The sequence below is a fragment of the Lepisosteus platostomus genome, chromosome 6, assembly GCF_059453375.1.
Source record: "Lepisosteus platostomus isolate fLepPlt1 chromosome 6, fLepPlt1.hap1, whole genome shotgun sequence".
In the NCBI taxonomy this organism is placed as follows: Eukaryota; Metazoa; Chordata; class Actinopteri; order Semionotiformes; family Lepisosteidae; genus Lepisosteus; species Lepisosteus platostomus.
In genome coordinates, this window is record NC_142616.1 from 30,645,451 (window position 1) to 30,666,000 (window position 20,550).

Genomic DNA, 20,550 nt, shown 5'->3' on the forward strand with positions numbered 1-20,550 from the left:
GAACCACAGCTGTGATCATCTGAACATGAACAGGAAAAATGACACTGAAGTATTTCTTACTAGTAAAACAAGAGAAAGGTAACTGCAAAATGCACATTTAACAATATTTTAGAATATTTTTTTTCAAAGTTTTTTTTTCCAGAATTTGACAGTAATGTTGAGTACATTAATCTATTTGAGATCTTAAATATAATAGCAGTTATTAACTCTATAAAAACTCTAGGAAACCTGTTTGTTAAAAATATATATATACTCTCATTTTAAAATAACAGCCATTGCCCAGTTTTGGAAACACAGAACTTTATTTGTCTACCAACCTGAATGTCATTTCGGACATAACTCTTAAGAAATTTCCTGAATACTGCAATGTCCTGAATAAAGTGCATTTACTGGATATGATTTGATTTGGTACAACAAAATGTACAATACAGAACAACATTTCATTCATAGAACTATAAACTAGTTCTATTGACTATAGTTTTTGTGAAGAATACTTAAAACTGTACATGAGTATGTGTGCCTTATTAGAAGCCCTTTTAAACTGTAATAACAAAATCCACAAAAAGTACATATATTCCATATAAAACCATATTTTTTTCCTGATGGAAATGTGTGAATTTGAAGAAACAGCACCCTAACACAAGAAGCACCTTTCTTCCAATTCAAGGTATACCCCAAGGTTAACTGGAGTCCAGAGCACAGAGCAACTTACCTGACTATCTGCCAGGAGCATGTGGTGCTCATTAATTCACAATAGTGGCCATTTGTTCCACTTACTGTATTACCAATAACGCTTCATGTTAATGTGTTATATCTATGAACAGTTTATCAACAGACTAATATGCTCTCATGTAAGAAGCAGTCTGCTTTTGTTGTAGCTCCAATTTAAGTTTGATGTATTTGTATGCAGATACCCTGCAGAAACTGCAAATTGGTTGGAAACAGTGCTATAGAAAGCTGTAGAGTACGTCCAATGTGGCTCAACTATAATTTAGTGCTTAAATACACTTTCCATTTTGACACCTGTCCTCTGTACATAGAGAAGAAGACTACCTGAGATGTTCAATAGCATTCTCAGGGAATATTCACCAATAGCCAAGAAATGCACAATGTCAAAGAGCCACACATTTTTTATACTTTAACACTTAAGGTTTATGGGTGCTATACAAACACACTTTCCATAAGGAAGCATATATTTAAATTAAAACATTTCTTAATTGCATAACTACCATTTTTAGTAACTGTTTTAATTTATATATTATTTAAATATTTGTTATAATGTGTATATCTTGTCATACTAAGTGCAGAGAAGAGTGAATTCAACAAAACAAGTCATGGTTCCAGTAACAGCTAGGCAAATTCAAAAGTTTGAGTACAGATCAACAATGATTCTGTTAATGTGAATGAGGTTTGTCACGAAATGATGCCGATTTGAAATGTGCAGGAGAGGTCAAACAAATCAAGACACACTAGCTGTCCATTTCGTTCAAAAGAAAAAATACTCTCCCATTCAGGCATGAAAGTTCAGTTTTCGTCTTCTTATTTTCATTTTTGCTTAACTGCGGTGAGCACTTTTTCAGTTTCCAAGTTCCTCTTAGAAAGTATTGTGGTATGATTGTTTGCAATTAAAAAAAAAAATGTTTCCAGGCTGCTGATTAGCTCAGGATGCAAAGAGCATGTATTGGTTTCTCCTTTTGTTTGGGGAGGGGTTATGATTATGATATGGGTGGGTGAGGGCTGTCCTGAGGTTTCTTGTGTGAGTTTGCAGGAAGCTGTAGCACAGTGCTTTACTGTGGACAGATGCCATCCATCACCCTTAATCTTGCACTGAGGTAAGTTCCCTGGTGACCCAGCAATGACCTTTCACTGCCCATCGGGGACAGTGTCCTGTTCCTGTGGAGGTGGGCTAGATGAAATTGTTGGAGATCTGGCGCTGGTGCTCGAACAGGTCCTCGATTTCCAGGCTGTAGGCATCTCCTAAGAACAGTGAGACAATGTTGCACAGCACGTTTACATTTAAACATCCGTGTAAATCTTGTGTTCTCATGCATGATACGTTTTTGTCTGCAGAAAGAGATTGTTTCGGATTCCCCCAAGGTCGGCTGAGCATTGCAAAACAGAGACGTATAGGTCTGTTGGACATATTGATCCATTCTTTCTCAATTTAGCTACTCATTTAAAATGTGAAACTTTGACCTACAGTACTATTTTAATCTCTTAAAACAGCTAAATTTCTAGCAGACTGGAAATCCACCCTTGTTTTGCTCTTGTTAAAGAGGGCAATAGGACAGACCATAACTGCTATAAGTCTAACTCTACCTTGCCTTGCCTATTTAAGATCATGGAAAGAATTGTTAATGAGTAGTTAAGCTTTTATTTTTACATAGCAATAATATTTTCTCTTCTGTGCAGTATTTTGCTCTAGGTGTGGTTTTGTTACAGCGGTCTTAAAAGTCTTAAATGATGTTATAATGACCTTTGGCAACAATTGGACAACAGTATTTATCTAAGATTTATCTAAGATTTTTGATACTGTGGAATACATAATTCTTTGAATTTTTAAAGGTGCCTGTTCCTCTAAGTTTGTATTATTTCACATGTCTATACTCCTCATTTTGGTTTAAAGTTTATGACAAAATTGTTAACAATGGCCTCTTAACGTATTCTTGGGAAGTTTGATCACTGATGCCCCATATTGTACTCATTAATGTAATCTTTATTCCATGACCCATTCATCTTCTTTATACCTTTAAAATGATTCATTGATATAGATTAATGTACAAAATGCTGTTTGGGAATTTGCTTTTCTTCTAGGTTCTCTGTTAGATCTTCAGACCTAAAATGCCCTCCAGATGTATTGGAACAGTAAAATATTAAACTGGAATTTTAACTGTGATCTTTGATAACCATTAATCATAGGGGAAAAATACAATTGAAACATAAACATTTTTATAAAAGTATTAAAATGTCATAATAATAAAAATCTTGTATTTTTAATCAGGTCAATTCAGGTATTCTTTATGGGATCAGTCTGAAATGCAGAAGAAAAGGCAGGATTTGAGCGTGCACAGCAAATTCTACAAGGGATTGCTAAACTTTTCTGATGATGTCACTAATGATGGCAGCAGCACAATGAAGTCTAAAGTTTATAGAAACATTTTGTCTTATTTTGAAGTAAATGTTTCCGCGCTTCACCCTGCTGCATGAAAATACAGCCAATGCCAATTTCCACCTCCAGATTTAAATTTCAAGTATGCATTTTACATGCTAAAATAGAAATTGAAGTCAGATCAACCCAAGATTAAGGAAAATGCAAACTGCTGCAAAGTCTTGACAAAGCAACTCAGATGATGACACAAAGAGGCCTGTCAGCTGGATTGTTCAGACAATCACACTCTGAAGTTTACTTAAAGTGAATGTGTCGTCACTGGGCTGAACACAAAGTATGTTTTTTGTTTCAATATGATCAAATCTCTAAATAGAATTGTTAAAAAATCAAATGTATATTGTTCTGACAATTGATACTAATTGATATTAATCGTATGATCACTAAAAAATAGTGTGTGAGCAAAGCAAAAATAACTGCTTTGACTTTCCTGTATCAATACTTTTGGATGGCACTGTAAGCAATTTCAAGCAATGATAATTATTAATAATACAATGATTGACTGACTTGAAACAGATAATTTTTTTTATCAAAAGTATTTGAATTTGCAGTGCCTAATGACTGTAGAGTAAGCTCAAATTGTCCAATTTTGGTATCTGATGTGTCTTCAATTGAATATGTAAATCATTATTTTTTAATAGTTTGGTAACTCGAATATTGCAAATTTAAACTTTATTTATTCTTCTGTTTATCTTCCATTTTATTTTATTTTTTGTTTACCATGGAGCAGAGGTACAAACCTCTTGGTCAAGTCATTGTAAATCACTATTTGTCTTCTTCTGCAGGCTTCTGTTATTATCTGTTGTGGGCTGAAATTGAGTTTTCATTCCATATGTGTTTTTTCAAACTTATTTGCCCATGTTCCTTAGTTCATCAGTAATTTGGAAACTTAGTTCCATCATGCATCATTAGCAAATGTCACAAGGTGTTGTGAGGTGTGTGAGCATCTGTCCTGTAGGCCGAGCTGATCCGTGCCTTACCTGTGTGACAACCATACATCCAGATCCGGTTGCCATCGTACTTGCATCGACACCGCATCACATTGTTAGTGAAATCCGATTCCGCCATGTCCAAAGAAGGATTTACCTCAACCTGCAAGAGCAACACAACATAGCTTCATACGAGTTTCTCCTAGGAACATATAATGAACTCAGATTTCCAGAGACAGTTTCTAGTGATTCTCTGCATTTTACATTCTATGGAATCTTTGTGGTGCCAGGGAGACCATAAAAAAGCATTATTACTGAGCCTTTCTCTTATTCCTACTGCAGCATCGTCTGGAGTAAAAAAATGCTCTTCATTGGGGAGAAAACAACATTAGAACAAATGTAAGAGCACTCCTGAGTTTAATTTCACACAAGAAAAGGAACAGTTTTCAACATGGGAGCCTTAGGGTGCTTTGGGGAAATGAGGGAGAGAGCAGGAACACGCAGCGAAGGTGTGGATGGGGAGGGTAAAAGACAACATGAGAAGGTGAAAAGGCAAGTAAAGAGATGAAAATCTGGCTGTCAAAGTCCAGGGAGTGTGCAGCAAGCAATTATCTGTCAATGGTATTTAAAAAGACTTTTGTTGGTTTGTGAGTGCTGGAGGAACTTGTGCATTTTTAAGATTAATTTTAGTTTCTGACATGTATGAGGTGTAGGAGTCTTTGAACACAGATAAAAAGGTCAGCATAATCATGGTCTGGAGAGCTAAAAAGGGAGACCATCACCTTGGAAAGATCTTTGATCCTCACTGCTTTCACGTTTCCTGAAACAACTGTTTCACTGTTTCTCAGACTGAATGGAAGGGCATTTTCTGCAAGCATGCAACAGGAGAAATTCCAGGACAGATATGATGCCCTCGGGGTGATGTCAAAATGGCCAGTGGGGCCATGTGTTGCTCACGCATGCTTCTGGACATGTTTGCAGGTGACACGGCAGCTTAGGGGAGAGATTTGTTTGCTGACCTTGGCAATAAAAAGGCCATTCAGGTGGAAGAGGACAAGCTGAATGTTGTTCTGGGTGTGGAAGCTCCTCATGGGCTTGACATTCTAAAGCTTGTCCATACAAAAACAGACTGCATTGTGCTCAGTGCTGTCTTCCTGTCCTGCTCTCCACTCTTAATCTCTGTAGAAATGTTATATTTGTGCTGTCCTACCATCCACTTCACTGTGTGCAATACTGACCTTCAAGGACATCATTTAGAATAATTATTAGTTCTATTTTAAATTTTCAAATTTCCTGTCATTAAATGCCCTCATAGCTGGGATTGCTTTAATTTCCTGCCTGACTCATATGCACAATAAACCTGAGATAATTTTCTGACCTATATTAAGAGTTTAAAGGTCAAGGGATAAATCCCTATTAATTTTATTTGGATGACACCATTATATTTTTATTTGCAATTTGATGTAACAAAGTACCCCTAGGAATTGCAGTTGAAGAGAGCTGTGGCTTTTACTTTATTGTAAAGTATTAATGAAAACAAATGATTTCCAACACGCATTACCTATTGTCAGTTAACAATGATTCCCATAATTGCCATTGTAAATTAAACTTTTTATGTACTTTACAAAGCTGTATTTGATAGTTCTATATTATGGTGCATAAATTCATATTTCTGTAATTGAGGATTTGGAGGATTTAGTAAAAATTCAGAGAAACACCCTGTAATTGTACAGGACACATTCTATGTTGTTAATATATTTTATCATGCCTATGTACTGTGTTACAGATCTACAGTATATTGTAGTAATATGACCATCATGGCCAGGGAGTCATCATTAATTTTAATACTGTACACGTAGACAATTCAATAGAAACATGGGAAAAAAAATTGCTTAATCTTTTTTATTTATGTCGCATGCTGTTTTCATATACACTAAAGATGTTTCTGAGATTATTACAAGGGGCTGTATGGATTTTGTTTTTAAATGCAAGCTTGACTTCAGACGTACCATTTCCTATCTCATTTGACTAGAGATGATGACAGAGCACGGATCTTGTCTAGTTTTTTACAAGCTCAAAAATAAAATGTGCCCTTTAGAAAACAACTGCTTCACTTGCACCTCTGGATTATGTAAGCACAGAATCGGTAGGAAGCAAAGAGAAAGAAAGGTCTGAAGGAATCGGGATGGCGAGTGACAGAGGTGGAATGAAAGGAGTCTGAGAGATAATGCCATTTTCAAAAGCATTCCTTTAATGCTGTGGGTCATACTTGACTTCAACAGAAGCCAGGCCCTTGGATTCCTATCTGAGGTATGTCATGACCACCTCATTAGCTGTACAGCCTTGTTCATGAACACGAGTCAGAGTGCCAGTGTTCCAGTACAGCATGAATGAGACCAGCTGTGTTTCTGCATAGCTCTCTCCCTCTCCTCTCGCTGCACCGAACCTAAAATAAGAGCATGTTTTCGAACCGGTTTTATAAGTGCCTCCTCTGCCCTGCCAGCTTGTTGATCATGTCACTGAACCATTTTCTTAATAGCAGTGCTCCAAATTATACACTCTGCTTAAATACAGGTCCAATCCCATTCAAAAAAAAAAAAGAGAGGAACCAAAGAAAAAACAAGTTCCCAAAACTTTCCTGGCTTGAGCCTAATCTTGTGAATTTAGCCAAATCCTTACTCAAAAAATGACAGTGTATAACACGTATTCTTATCTCCTGATGGCTCCTGTGGTCCTGACTGCCAACTGAATGCGCCTGCTTGTGAGATAGCTCTGGAGAATGAAGACATTTGCAGTGATAAAGCAAGGTTCTCCAATGGGAAGGTGGGAGCACAATTCCAAAGAATTCCAGCTTTGACTGCCACAGTTTTCAATGGAAATGATAATTCATATTTACAACTGAGCTTCTTAACTCGATCCAGGCACTCAGATGAAATTCACTTCAGACATCTGTACAAAAAAGTTCTCCATTTTGTTCAATTAGTGTTTGAATTAGAAGGAAACCTCTGAGTGAACAAGGCCTAATTCAGGTCATAGAAATGTCACAGGCATTTTTGGTCACGGCACTTGTTCAGATTGTTATTTCTGTTCTTGCCTTGAGCTAATGGTAATGAAACGGACTGAATCATGTCCAGCCATACACGAATCAAGGAGGAAGCAAACACAAGACAAAGCACACACTTATTTCACAAACACAAAGGGGGACAGGGACTGAAAAAAATTAAAAAATAATTCATAATTTAACAAATGTATATCTTTCCCTAAGATATACACAAGGGTAAGCTTCATGTAAATATACTGTATAATATTTTGGCCCTTCTTTTGGATAATCCAGTACTATTTCTGAACAAGGGTTGAAATTCCAGGCTGAACCCTTTGAACCCTGGTCTTCATGACCTCAGAGTCTTGTGGTTTTCCTCTGGCATGAGCTTTCCATTACTTCACTAAATCCTTAATTGAACAGGAGTTTGTATTTGCTACTTTCAAAAACTGTTTTCATTTCCTAAGATACCTGTGTATTTTAAAATACTAAGATGATTTTAAGGGACACTTAAAAATATCCAACAGTTTCAGAGGTGGAATTCATTGAAAAGATCTCATTGGCAAATTATTAAATAAGTCATCAAGAGGGGCACTGAGTTTGGATCATTAGAGGTGGGATATGCTGTGGAAATGTCACAGGTGTAAACCATTAAGAGAATTAACAAAACATTGATGACATAACTGTATCCCTTATTCCTCTCTCTCCTGTGTGAACGTGACTGGAGAGATTCCAGCCTGACGCCTGACCTTTCCTTGCGTTACCACAACATAAGCTTCCACAACAAAGCGTCGAGGCTTTCCACAGCTTTGTAATTAAGTTGTGCTGAATGAGCTGAACTATAGAAAAACATCTATTTATAGCTATCTTACTTAATTGTTTTATCTGGAATAGCTCTGAAGATGCTTGAAAGGCAGAAGAATATTAATATAAGGTTTTCCCTGTCTTACATCACATACCCTTTCCTCCAGTTGTGTTAATTAGCCTAAGCATCTTCTCTTCAAGCCTATCCTAACTGTCCCTAAAAATGCTGCTGTATAGATCTCACTGTGCAGTCTGATATCTGGGTCTGTGGAGTTATCGTTTCAAGAGGGAAAAGTAGTTAACTATCCACAATGCTGAATGAAGTATGAAGTATTCAATTGATAGTATATAGGGAAATGGATGAGAATAGGGATTTCCTCTGTTTGTACTGTATTTAGCAGTAACAAGGTGGGTGACTACACGATGAACCTATTGACCCTAATCCCAAATATGTGATTTATTTTCTTCAAGGGGTACTGTGGCTTTGAGAAAAGTATGAACTGTACAGTATGTATCTGTGTGGGTGTTGAGTGTGATCTGAGCATGTCATTTCTGGTCAAACCTGGAAAATGTAGTCCCCTGGCCTGATGTCTGTGATGTCCACCCACTGGCAGTCAATGTCATGACGGTATGTATCCCAGCAACCCACAGAGATGCCCTGATCCCCCATGTTGTAGCAGGCATAGCGTTTCTGAAGTCCTGCCAATAAAAAAAACACAGTTCACCACAAAATGGAAGATAAAATGCTTGGAGCATATTGAGAGCTGTAAGTTTTGTAACTATAAGCAACACAATTTACCACGACTTTTCCTGATATATCTGTCATGAACTACTGTTATTAACTTCACCTTGTTATTATCATAAACTCAGTTATTAAAATTGAAATACAAAGTTGCAAACAGTTGTAACAGTAGTAATGCTGTTAAAACACAGACAAAAGCATGACCTACCATCAGGGCAGTGGGTATCTTCCAAACAGAAGCTGGCCTTGTGGCCTTCTGCTACTTTGGTCCCATTCAGGGTTAGGAGGTCATAGTGCGTGAATACCTCAATGCTGTGGTAATGCCTGCAGAGACCAAAGGGTTAGTGTGACAGCACAAATAAGAAAAATAATATGAAGACCATATCAGAAAAATCCATTAAATAATTACCAATTACGCAGCAGAGGGTCATGGCATACTGGAGCCTACCCCAGCAGACAGGGCGATGGGGACACACTTACACATGCGTATGAGGGACAATTTAGAGATTCACTGCACTAGAAAGAGCAGTTTTCAACCTTTGGGAAGAAACCAAAGCACTGACCAAAAACACATGCAATCATTACATTCAAACACCACACAAGAAGACCAGGTCAGAATGGACCCTAAATGCCATGACACCAAGCAAAATAATCATTTGTTTAGAAAGCAGAATTTAATTCCTAATAAAATGTGAAAAATGTTAAGATATAAAAGTTGTAGAAAAAAGCAAGTTCTGTTGAAAGAAGTCTGTTTTACACATTGGCTTGAATTTTCTGCAAAGAATTTAAGAGTTTTGGTTGGGTTGTGGACTGGGTTGTTTTGCCAGATAATGTACAAATGGCTACACAAGCAATACAAATCTGTTTGGCTTCAGTTCTGGCCAACAAACCATAACTAAATGCTCTCTAAATTCAACTAGTGTCGTACGTAGTTACAACCTTTTCACACATGGCTAATAAAATCCCACTTGATAACATGAGAAATGATCAAACTTACAATCATACCTTTCAAAGAACAAAGAACGGCCTCAGAAACAGCCATATTTCTACCTTCGAAACAAATTTAACAGAAGTCAGACTTCCTAGATTTCTGTGATGTGTTAACCCATGAGTGGTGTGTACTGCACTAGCAGCAGCCAGGAGAAAGGCGTCCAGTCAGGAATGGTTAGAACAACTGGACACTATCAAGTTCAACACATTGACCTCATCCCTTGGTCATACAGGCGTATGGTACTCTTGTACATCTCTGACAGAAGCCCCCTGTTTCCCCGCAGGTTAGCCTTCTATGTTGTTTGTGCAACTGTTGAATGGAGCACTTTGAAATGCATTCCAGGCCCGTGTTATTGTAGAGACTAACGAAGGGGCTGGGCTGAGATTATTCACAGCACTGACTGCCCCACAAGGGGCTGCCTTGTTCCTTCAGAATGGGCCTGTAATTATTTCAGGCAACTGATTGCGAGAGCGGTGTTAGAAAGTCAGCTCATTAATTTCACCTGCAGTCAGGGGTAAAGAAACAGTTATTTGGGCCCTGAGCTGGCTGGGGACCTGGGTTCCAGACAGGACACACTTTCATCTTTCATCAGGGGTCTGCTTCAACAAACAGCACCGACATGAGGGACATTTACGTCAGATACGTCAGAGGAAAAGAATGTGACTTGGGGAAATTTGGACCACGTTTCACGTAAGGAAAGTCTAATGTTAGAAAATAAAGTGGCAAGCAATTAGACTGACGCCAGGAAAAGGTTCTGAAAAGGAATTGACTATTTAACCGTGCAGGCCCTCATTGCACTAATTAAGCAAAATATTTACTGTGCCGTGATAAAACGTCACTTAGCAAGATCAGAACTGGAAGCTTCGCCCGCACAGCATTCCAGCCGTTCGACAGGAGCCTCGCTGCGCCCTACCTGTGGCACTGGTGCCAGGTCCAGGACTCTCGGCTGGCCCGCGGCCGGAAGTCGGCCCTGCCCAGGTTATGGATGCGGGAGGAGAAGCGCAGGAGGCGGCGCTCCCCATAGGGCCAGTTCATGCGGTCGGCGGAGGAGGACAGGCAGTTCTCCTCGTGGGCACAGGTGAGCAGGTGCAGGGGCCGGTCCTCCAGGTACGCTGTCTCCTGGACCAGCTGGGCGTTCAGCACGAGGTCAGGGGCCGCTGACGGGGGAGGGGACATACAGACGGTCAGCCGACACGCGGACCGCAGCCACGGCCAGACGAGACAGGAACCCACTGCGGACTGACGTCTTGCGGCTAAGACCCCCATCTTACTGCTGTGTTCAAGCGAGAGGACCAATTTCTTTTGTACTCGTCTACGGAAGGAGCTCTTCTGAACAGCCGAGACTTACAGTACAGAACGGCCCATGCTTTGCAGTGTAGTTAAAGTGCACGGACTGTGGCGGTCCGAAATTGCAGAAGGGATTCAAGGGGGGGTGACTCACTCTCCGAGCAGGTGACTCCTGCAGCTCGATTCCCACCTCCCCGAGGACAGTGGACTTGTCCGTTCCTGCGGCACTGCTGGATGGAGAGCTCAGTGCCCGTGCAATGTGTCCCGCTGAGCACCACCTCGCTGGCATCGGGGTGACCCTGCCAGTACCAGGTCTCCTGCGCACAGCAGCACAGAGAGTCAGAGACTCAGTCAGCGTTCTGGATGGATCTGGTCAGTCCTACATTCTGTTTGCCATGAGCTCACTAGCTAAGGCATTTGCCACTAAGGGTTCATTCTTTTGTTTCGAGCCCAATTTAAAATGCATATAATCGTATTTTATGTTTTAAACAACTACAAATTATATCATAAAGACCAATGGCATTGTAATTTTTCTTTCCAATCCCAGCTTGAATAAACATTTTTTTAAGTCTTATTTCCTCCCAAATCATTCATAAACTTCAGACATCAACAAAAACTCTGCAATTGCCACCCTTCAGGACAAAACACATACATTCCATAAATACAGTATGTGAAATCAACAAGGAGCCCTCAAGAAAAAAAAAACAGCCTGTTTCATAAATTAACATCCTCATATGGATTTGAATTACAGCCTGGTGAAAAAAGTAATATTTTCTAAGTCATATTGTAAAATTAGGTGACCAAGCTGTTCCATTTCTGCTCTTAATTTTAGGTAGACAAATTCTTCCAAAACCACTGACTGTAGCAGGGGATCCTTTTCTACCATCACAATGAGCCACTATGTGTCTTCAGTGAGACTATATGAGTAAACTTGTTTGGTTTCCATTCTTTTAAATACTTAGTTTTAAATACTGTAGGTGGAATAGCAATACATACCACCCATTTTCCTATTCTTTGTCTGCTTTCTTTCCCAGATTTTACAGTCTTACTTTTCTCTTCATCTAACCCTGCATGCAGATTGCTGAGCACAGATCCATTGCACCTCACAGCTGTAATTTCATGTTCATTGAGCGGTGGTGTGAAAAAGGAAAATGTGAAACCATTTCCATGCAGCCATACCTCAATAGAGCTAGTGCTGCACCAAAAGAAAGGGTCTCCTCAAAATACTTTTCTCAGTATTAGCAACTAATCATATTATGCTCTACAAGTTGTAATCTGAAGTGTGCAAGTTCCAATTTGTTGAGCAGTCTCAGGGATAACATGTGATGCGTATGGGGAGTGGAGACCAGATGGCTTAACAGCTTTGGACAGCAAGGAACAAGACAGGAATAGACAGTATTAAAGGTGAACATTTCAAAGATGTCTTTGTAGCCCATCTTCACCACTGTATTTCTCTTCGGTGAACAGAAACCCATCAAGTACTGCACACTGAAGGGATTAGAACTAAATATAAGGAAAGAAGCCATAACAAGCCATATTTTCATATCAGCAGAAATACTTATTGATTTCTTTTTCACCATTTGGTTTCTCATTCTTGTTTTATTTTATAAAGGGCCAAAGGGTGTCTCCTTTAAACACCACTTTAAGAGGCAGGCTCACTAAATGCAGTTGGATGTACAGTAATGTATTTTGTGTCTTATTTGAAATTTGTTGAATAGCTATTTATCATTTCAGCTATTGCCTATGTATTCCTCCCCTTCCAAATTGTTCTTGAAATACTATAATGTAGAAGATGTGTAACCTCACTTAATATATTCTGACAATTGGGGGAGTGTTTTTATTTAACCTTTGTAATTTGTTTTTTTCTCAAGATGAAACCAGGACTATTATTGAGACTAATAAACCACTATGTAACCTCATCTATTTATTTTTATTAAAAAACTCCTTTGCATTACAATATACCACCAAAAGTAATGCAGTATTTTATTGCTTTGCACCACACTTCATTGACATAATGAATGAATCAAACAGATATGTCAGGTAATAGATTTTTCAGGATGTTGACCTAAGAGTCCCTTTGGTAATTTAAACATTTCTTTCTGAGTGTGCACCACCAGTTTTCTCTTATTTAAAACAGCACTGTAAGCATAGGCTGGCAGAGTGCGTTTGATGAGTCTTGTTGTAGGGGGTCTGTAACTGTAGAGGATATTGCTGAAGTACAATATCAGTGGTGGATATTGTAATGACACTCCCTGTTGTTCCCCTGTGGAGTCGAGGGGTTACGTTCTGCTGCCTCCAGCTCACCTGTAGTGCGTGCGAGGCGAAGCCCAGACCCAGCTGCCGACACACCACCATGGCCTCATTGATCCCCCAGGACTCACTGCAGACCGAACCCCACTTCATCCGCCCCTCCACCTCCATCAGCACCTCCACGCGGCCTTCTCCCCGGGCCTGGCCCCCTGCCAGACGCACCTGTGTGTGAAGAAGGAGGGATGAGAGGCAGGGAAAGAAGAAAGAGCAGAGAAAATAAACAAGGTGTCCCTTGGAATTAACTACGGATTCTCTGAACGTTTTACAAACCCGCTAGAAGAGTGAGCATGACCTACTGTAGTCAGTGGGTCTCTGTGGAAAAGCTGAACAGGAAATGCGCTTATCCCTCGATTTAAGAACGTTTCATTCTTCAAAAAACTGTAAGTTGAAAATGAATACACCAAAAACCTCATTGTGTTACAAGATCTAGAAAATCACGCAATATTATTTTGTTGCCCTAACAGGGCCCTGGATCATAATAGTAAGAACACTATTGCTTGTAGTTAACAAGATAAATACAGATTAGTAAAACGTGTAAAACATCTAAGAATGCAGACACGCCGAGGAACTGTCTCGTGGAAGGCTGCAGTGGGAGGTCACTATGTGGATGGCGTCTTCTGTTTGGCTACGAAAGATATGCCTTCATTGCAGCAAAAATCTATTAGTGCAAAAACACTTACAAAAATGCATGCTTCATTACAACGGAAATGAGTAAACCAGGTGTTCCTAATCAAGGGGAGGGCGTACTAATAAAGAATAACGACTCCCACCAACTCCAAGCCAACTGAAAAATACCCCAGAAAGATGTTGTTTATGGTGAATCGTACACTAATAGTGTACGATAGTAAAGTACTGGGACTGAGATTTCAGAGATGTGTTTCTTTCATGGACAGAATCAGCATTAGGCCTTACCGTGCTCTCCAAGCCCATCTCAGGAACGTTGCACCTGACTGAGGCGTCATCGTGGTGTGTGCACCCTCTTGTGGACACATCCTGGAAGTAGCATTCAGTGATGGAGCGCTCTGTGCCGGTACACTGCACTGTGTTCATGTGGATGGGTCCCATACCTACAGAGAACACAGAATCCCATTGGTATTGCTTTCAGTGATGGCAACACTGTGGTCTATGAGTAGTCTGTGGACATATTCATTGCAACAATAGGGCTGATTTTATAATGGTTATATCTGGTCAAAAAATGCCACAGCCTTGCCTTTCATATACATAAACATACCATACATAAATATAATTTATGTAGGTGTCATGGATTATTTGCATAGGCAGTTGTTTGTCTACTGGAGATCTGCAATGTATTTACATCTTATGAAAATGGCCCCTACATAAGCTTCTTCTAACTGGCTACCTGCTTTATTGGGTTGATAAGATCTCTGCCAGACTTATGATTTTGTCACATATCATTTCTTTTAGCCTATATTTTAAGAACAAGGCCAACACTTTGAGCAGGGAAACAGGATAGGCACTCACACACTCAGATCTTTTCCGAGACAGACAAACTGATGTAATGGGGAACTGCATAAACATAAAGGATCATGAGAACAAATTAAAGAGAGAGAAGAGCAGTACTGTATTTCCGAGCAGTGAGGATAGTATTACAATAATTGGTAATTGTCGGCCTTACAGAGAACATTTTATAAAAACACAGATTGTTTATAATGACTGTATATATGACAAAAAGAATAGGTTAGTATGTTCCTGAAAAACATTGCATAAATATGTTTTCAGGGAGAGGCAGCATTTTTTAAATTCAGGATGTGAGGATGCCATTTTCTGTGTTTCCACAGACAGCAGAAGTAATTGTTCTCCAATCTACTCAATTTTCTATTTTCTGAGCATCTGGAACTGGATGCAGATCTACTGGATGCAGTCCCTTCTTAATTGTTTGTGTGGGTTTAATTGTCCCTTATGCTTCCTGCTGTGGCCAAGAAGGATTTATCTGTATAGACCACCTGACCACACTCTCATCTGGGAGATGAGGGATCTGAAATGTGTGGGACCAGTTTCATCTCCAAATCTGGATGCAATCACAGCACATAAAAACATTGTTTTCAAGTAGCTTGACTTTTTGACTACAGAATTCCAGACTCAGATTGCTTACAGTACATCTGAGAAGAGTTTCACTGCTGCCTAATACACAGGCATCATTGGGATGGGTAAGATCATTCCGCTAATTAATGGTGCTCCTCGGTCAGTCAGCTGATGGTGGAAATACCAGTTCTGTCAGAGGAACTTGTATAACTGATGACTTGGCACCACACAAGAATTCTTTCTTTCTTCTTCTAATTCTAAGAAGAAGAAGAAGAAAGAGAAAACACAATGTTTTGGCTATGGTGCCTTCTTCAGGTGTGTTCAGAAACAAGTAAACAAGTAAAGTTTTTCCAATTATTTATTCTGTGAGATAGCTTTCTTTCCACACATGACCTTTCAAACAGTTGTCCAATAACTTTAGTTTACATCTCAACTCAATTTTGCTGTAGATTGTCACAGTTCAAAGTTCCAACATTAATGCAAAGTTAAACTGTCATGATCCACAACCACTCTGGACTTAGGTCTTCAAAACTATAGTCAGAGTAGGTAGGCAGTAGGCTCAGACAAGATGTATAAACCACATTCCCCACAATTCTCTGGTGTAAATGAGCTGCCACTTTCAGTCACCTGACAAACTGTCTTCTACTGCTGTTTTTACATCAGACGCTGTCACTTGTGTACTGAACCCTACCTACCCACAGCCCTCCTTGGAGTGCCCCTCAAGGACATTTAATTATCCCTGCCAATGGCAGAAGCTCTAAAACCTTCTTTTATTCAATTGGAAGATGGCTACCCCACCACACCATATAAATTGACACAATGAGATCCATAAAAATATATCTACAGCAGATTATCTAATGATCTATTCAGTTATTTTACACAGAGTCTTCTCCGACCAGTTCTTCTAACGCAGGGGTGAGCAGTCCTGGTCCTGGATGTCTGGGAGTCTGTCTCCAGGTTTTAACAAGCTCCAAAGTTATTGGCTTAATGGGACCAATTTAACAGCTCTGCCATATTTTACATATTTTTTCTACTTCTTAAAGTAATAGATCATATTTAACAGCAGCTCTTAATTCTGGTCCTAGAGTACCACTGTTTCTGATTTTTCTTTGTTCCAACAGGACTTTTGATCACCAGTGCTCATTGCTGCTAGTAATTGATCTCCTCAATTCTTTAGGTTTTTTTTTCTGCACTCAGAATTCATTTTTAAAAATACCCCAGCACTGTGACTCTCTTTTCTGGTCCCTGGTAATCGCTGTTTCTTTGGGATTTTGCTAATTGTAGCCTTAGCAGGCTAATGTATTTTGATTTTCTATTTGCAGCCTTTCTTAAATATACTTTCGGCTCCTAAAAAACTCAACAACATTTGTAATTGGGATAAACCTTTTGCTAATTAGTGAGTTTTAAAACCGCCCTCATTCAGGAGAATACAGTATACCCAAATGCACTTAAGCAGAACTAAAAACATTGTCTCACCATGAATCTGAACTGAGTCCTAAAATCTGAATCAGCCAGTGAATGCTGCTTTAATAAAAATACCAAAAGGAAACAGAAGGAGTTAATCCCTTTTTAGTCTCCAAAGTTTCAAAGAAAAACATTTTATTTTTCTTAAAAGAAGCTCAGGTTTCCCAGACTGGTTTGCCTGCCCTTAAATGCAACATTCTGTTTTGTGGTCAGTTGATCACTACCTATAATCGGGCATAATAACAATTGTTAGTAGGTGTCAAATCACTGACTGGAGAATATTCTCCTGTCAATAAATTTCAAGTAATCTCATACATTTATTTCCCTTTTCCATTTTTCATCAGTTTAGAGTGTGTGTGGGGGCAGAACACATTTTTTATGATGAAATAATTTTTAAAGGATTTTTATAGCTTGGCAATTTAGTTCTGTTGTTTATCTTGATGTTTTTTTTTCCATTGTAAAACTTTAATGAAAAGATTTCAACCGAAAGTCATCCCAGTCATCCCACTCCTGACTGTCACCAAGACAGTATGCAGTTTATTATCTGTATTCACAGCAGTAAAACTGCACGGAAAACAGCACACTAGCTACTTAACACTAATTTCCATAACTTTGAATACAGAAATACAAACAAAAATTAAATACAATAATTCTTATTTGAAATGTTTTAATACATCACTTGTAATGAAGTAAGCACAGTCCTCTTCATCATAGAAATAAGGATGTTGTCCTAAATAAAGCAGTCCTCAAAGTTCACATTTAAACAGCCTAATATAATTAAATTATTTTACAAATCAGATGTTCAGACTGTTTTTCCTGAGATCCACAGATTTGGTGTATTATCTCACACTGACATTGCCTTGTTTCTGAGATGAAGTATTGTAGGTGTTGTGTCGGAGTGTATATTATTTCTTCATGTGGTGGCCTATGGTGCCTGTGCCAGGAGCTTCCAACGTCTGCTGTAGAGCATAATCAGCATTGCAAAACGTCTTTTGATGTTTTTACTGTAACTTTCAATGCAACTCAGACTGTTAGTTCTCCTGTCTGGGTGCTAGTGTAATGCATTCACAGAATATGTTTTGTGGCCAATTGCACCAGCAATTGTAATTTAATATCTAAGACATCTGTCTGCTGTTGAAATTAAAGCACATGGAAATAAATGACCTTGTTCTGAAGCCTACCAGCCATTGTTCAATGTCAGCCTTGTCCCAGCACAGACACTTCCAGACAAAAGCAGAGCAGGGGACTGCAGTGCATGGAAACATTTGAGATAACCTGCTATTTAACATACCACAGCTGCCTTGTCTGCCGAATTACTGTACAGTATGTCAACGCACATTCTCAATGTCACAGAGCAGAAGAAGTAACCACACAGAAATAAACTAAGAAAAAAGTGAAAAACTTCATTCTTCCTGACCAATGAAAATAATTCCTGTAGATTATCCTGCCCTTAACCATTGGGCATACTGTAGGTCTAGTTATCACTCAGGGCCAGACCCTTGACAGATCCATGGTGAGAGAAAGACAATCAGACATGACATAGAGCAAAAGACTGATGGTGAAAAGGGACTGTGTATAACTACTGGATGGTGGGTCAGGATGAATCACGATCCTGCTTGCACTAATTAACTCAGTGAACATATAGTTCCTTTCCTTCTGGAGTATTGGCTGCAGGTGTATTTAAAAAACACATACTGTATATCGTGGTCTCAATCTTCATCATTACATCCTCATTGAAAAAAGCTTATTTTATCTCATTACAACCTCAATCAATGCTGAGGAAAGTTAAAATGCAGCTTCCTGCTAACAATTAAAAACATAAGAAGGGTTACAAAAAGGGGGAGCCCATTCACCCATCTAGCCCATTGGGTACTTAAATGGGAAGCTTGCTTTCGACTTGACTTCTACAACTCTAAAACCCTTGTTTGTGTCATACAGCAGCAGTGGCTGATGACAGTTATCCCTCTTAAAACCATATTTATTTGTATATTGTACCACTGCTCTTCTGTGTGGCCCTTGGCCCTATATTTTCCTATTTTTGAGTTAATAATAATTCACTCTTAGTAGTGGCAAAGCATACTGTACATCACTTTGCTGTAACAGAAGCCACCCGCAATAATGAAACAAAAAGCTTCACGTACATCAGCATAATCCCACATGTTTTTTCACATCCCTTCACAGAGAGTGAGGAATTCCTCACAATACAAAATCTTAACAACATTTCAGAATCATAACTCTGAATGTCAGGGTCGTAATGTCCCAGGAAGACATATTAAAGATATATCAGACGAAACTCGCATCAGTGATACTACAAATCCTCCTGGATTTCAGCAGCAGGAAGGCATTACAGTTGTTAGATAAGCAAAACTAAGGTTCCCCTAACTGGCAATAAAATAACACACAAATAGTTCGAGATGGTGCAATATCAATGCCTTTAAAATCAACCTGTATACAGTAGGTGCACATTTCCCATCAATGAGTCAAAAAGCCTCTGAACCCCTCACACTCAGTTTGCATTTGTGTCTGCAGCTGTAAGTTACAAACATGACAAAACTGGTATTTTCTGATTTCAAGGGAATTAATTCCTAATGAGTCCATTACTTTGGAATGTTTTGGAAGTCCTCTGTGAAACAGGATGTCACACACATGTGGCTCACTCATGGCTCTCCAGCACTAGGCCGGTAACAAACTGGCTCACCTTGTCCCAGGTAGGCTCCGGAAATGGCTTCTTTGGCGGTGCCAAACCCCAGCTCGCGGCAGACCACGCTGGCCGCCAGCAGGTCCCAGCGGTGGTCGCACACCGTGCCCCACTTCCCCTCGCGCAGCACCTCCACACGGCCCTCGCCCAGCTGCGCGCCCGCCTTCAACCGCACGGCCAGCTGTCATGGGGCACGAGACAGAGGACGTCTCACACAGGTCCGCACATCCCCCTACCCGGCAAACAGTGGACCAGCTCTTTCTCAAGTTCAGATGTGTCCAAGAATTATGGCAGGAGGAAAGTTTGGCTAACACACATCCGTAGAGTAGGAGTCATCAGGTCGTCTGATATTGCAAAAACACTATGCAGTACGTTAGCAAATTCTGCTGTCTGACAAATCCCACACTTCGACAATGCAATACAGCACACAGAGAAGAAAAATAAAAAAACAGCAAGTCTAGCAAGACCACAGTCATCCCATCCTTTAAATCAGTTTCTTGAGTGGCGCATGCACTTACAAAACTGAACAGGCAGATAAAATACAGGATTGAAATCAAGAAGAAATTCAATCTCTGCAGAGCAGCTGGTCTGAGGTTATTAGGCCATGCTCCCCGGGCCTCACCTCTTTACTGTGTTGTTTGTGCGGCCGGTTTCCAGGGCTCTTCCTGAACTGTGGTCCCGGGACACAGCGGGCCACAGCGTGCATGCCATTCCTACAGGGCACCAGGCTGCGGGGGATGGACAGCTGGACATGGCACTGCGACAGGCTGGGCTCGGTGCCTTGGCAGTTCACCTTCTCCACCCAGAAGCTCTTCTTCCGAGACATGGTGCTCAGTCTGCCGGGGAAGAGGGAACAAGCCGTTGCCTTGATGTGTGTGTGACTGATCGTTGCAGGGACCTTTCTCACTCAACAGCAGTGGAAGCCTGTTACAGTACTTTATTACAGTGCCCTTTTTCAATTCAATACAAGAAATAAAAGTAAAATAAATAGCTGCACAGTGAGTAAGGTATATTCCTGAATCATACCACTCCACTGATCTCTTCTCTACGATGGTGAAACCTATAATCAGGGCCTG

General features: G+C 39.8%; 1 protein-coding gene across 1 annotated transcript in view; it reads right to left on the reverse strand.

Annotated features, from left to right (window-relative positions):
• Positions 1 to 283: 283 nt before the first annotated feature.
• Positions 284 to 20,550, reverse strand: part of loxl4 (lysyl oxidase-like 4) — a 41,486-nt gene continuing 21,219 nt past the window's right edge. Inside the window, exons 6-15 of the mRNA XM_088635316.1 lie at positions 20,097 to 20,310; positions 19,475 to 19,655; positions 14,182 to 14,336; positions 13,264 to 13,431; positions 11,114 to 11,276; positions 10,586 to 10,829; positions 8,890 to 9,005; positions 8,502 to 8,638; positions 4,147 to 4,258; positions 284 to 1,977 (exon numbers count right to left, since the gene is read on the reverse strand). Coding sequence (XP_088491442.1) covers positions 1,907 to 1,977; positions 4,147 to 4,258; positions 8,502 to 8,638; positions 8,890 to 9,005; positions 10,586 to 10,829; positions 11,114 to 11,276; positions 13,264 to 13,431; positions 14,182 to 14,336; positions 19,475 to 19,655; positions 20,097 to 20,310 — 1,561 coding nt within the window. The 3' untranslated portion in view covers positions 284 to 1,906. The remainder of the gene's footprint in view (positions 1,978 to 4,146; positions 4,259 to 8,501; positions 8,639 to 8,889; positions 9,006 to 10,585; positions 10,830 to 11,113; positions 11,277 to 13,263; positions 13,432 to 14,181; positions 14,337 to 19,474; positions 19,656 to 20,096; positions 20,311 to 20,550) is intronic.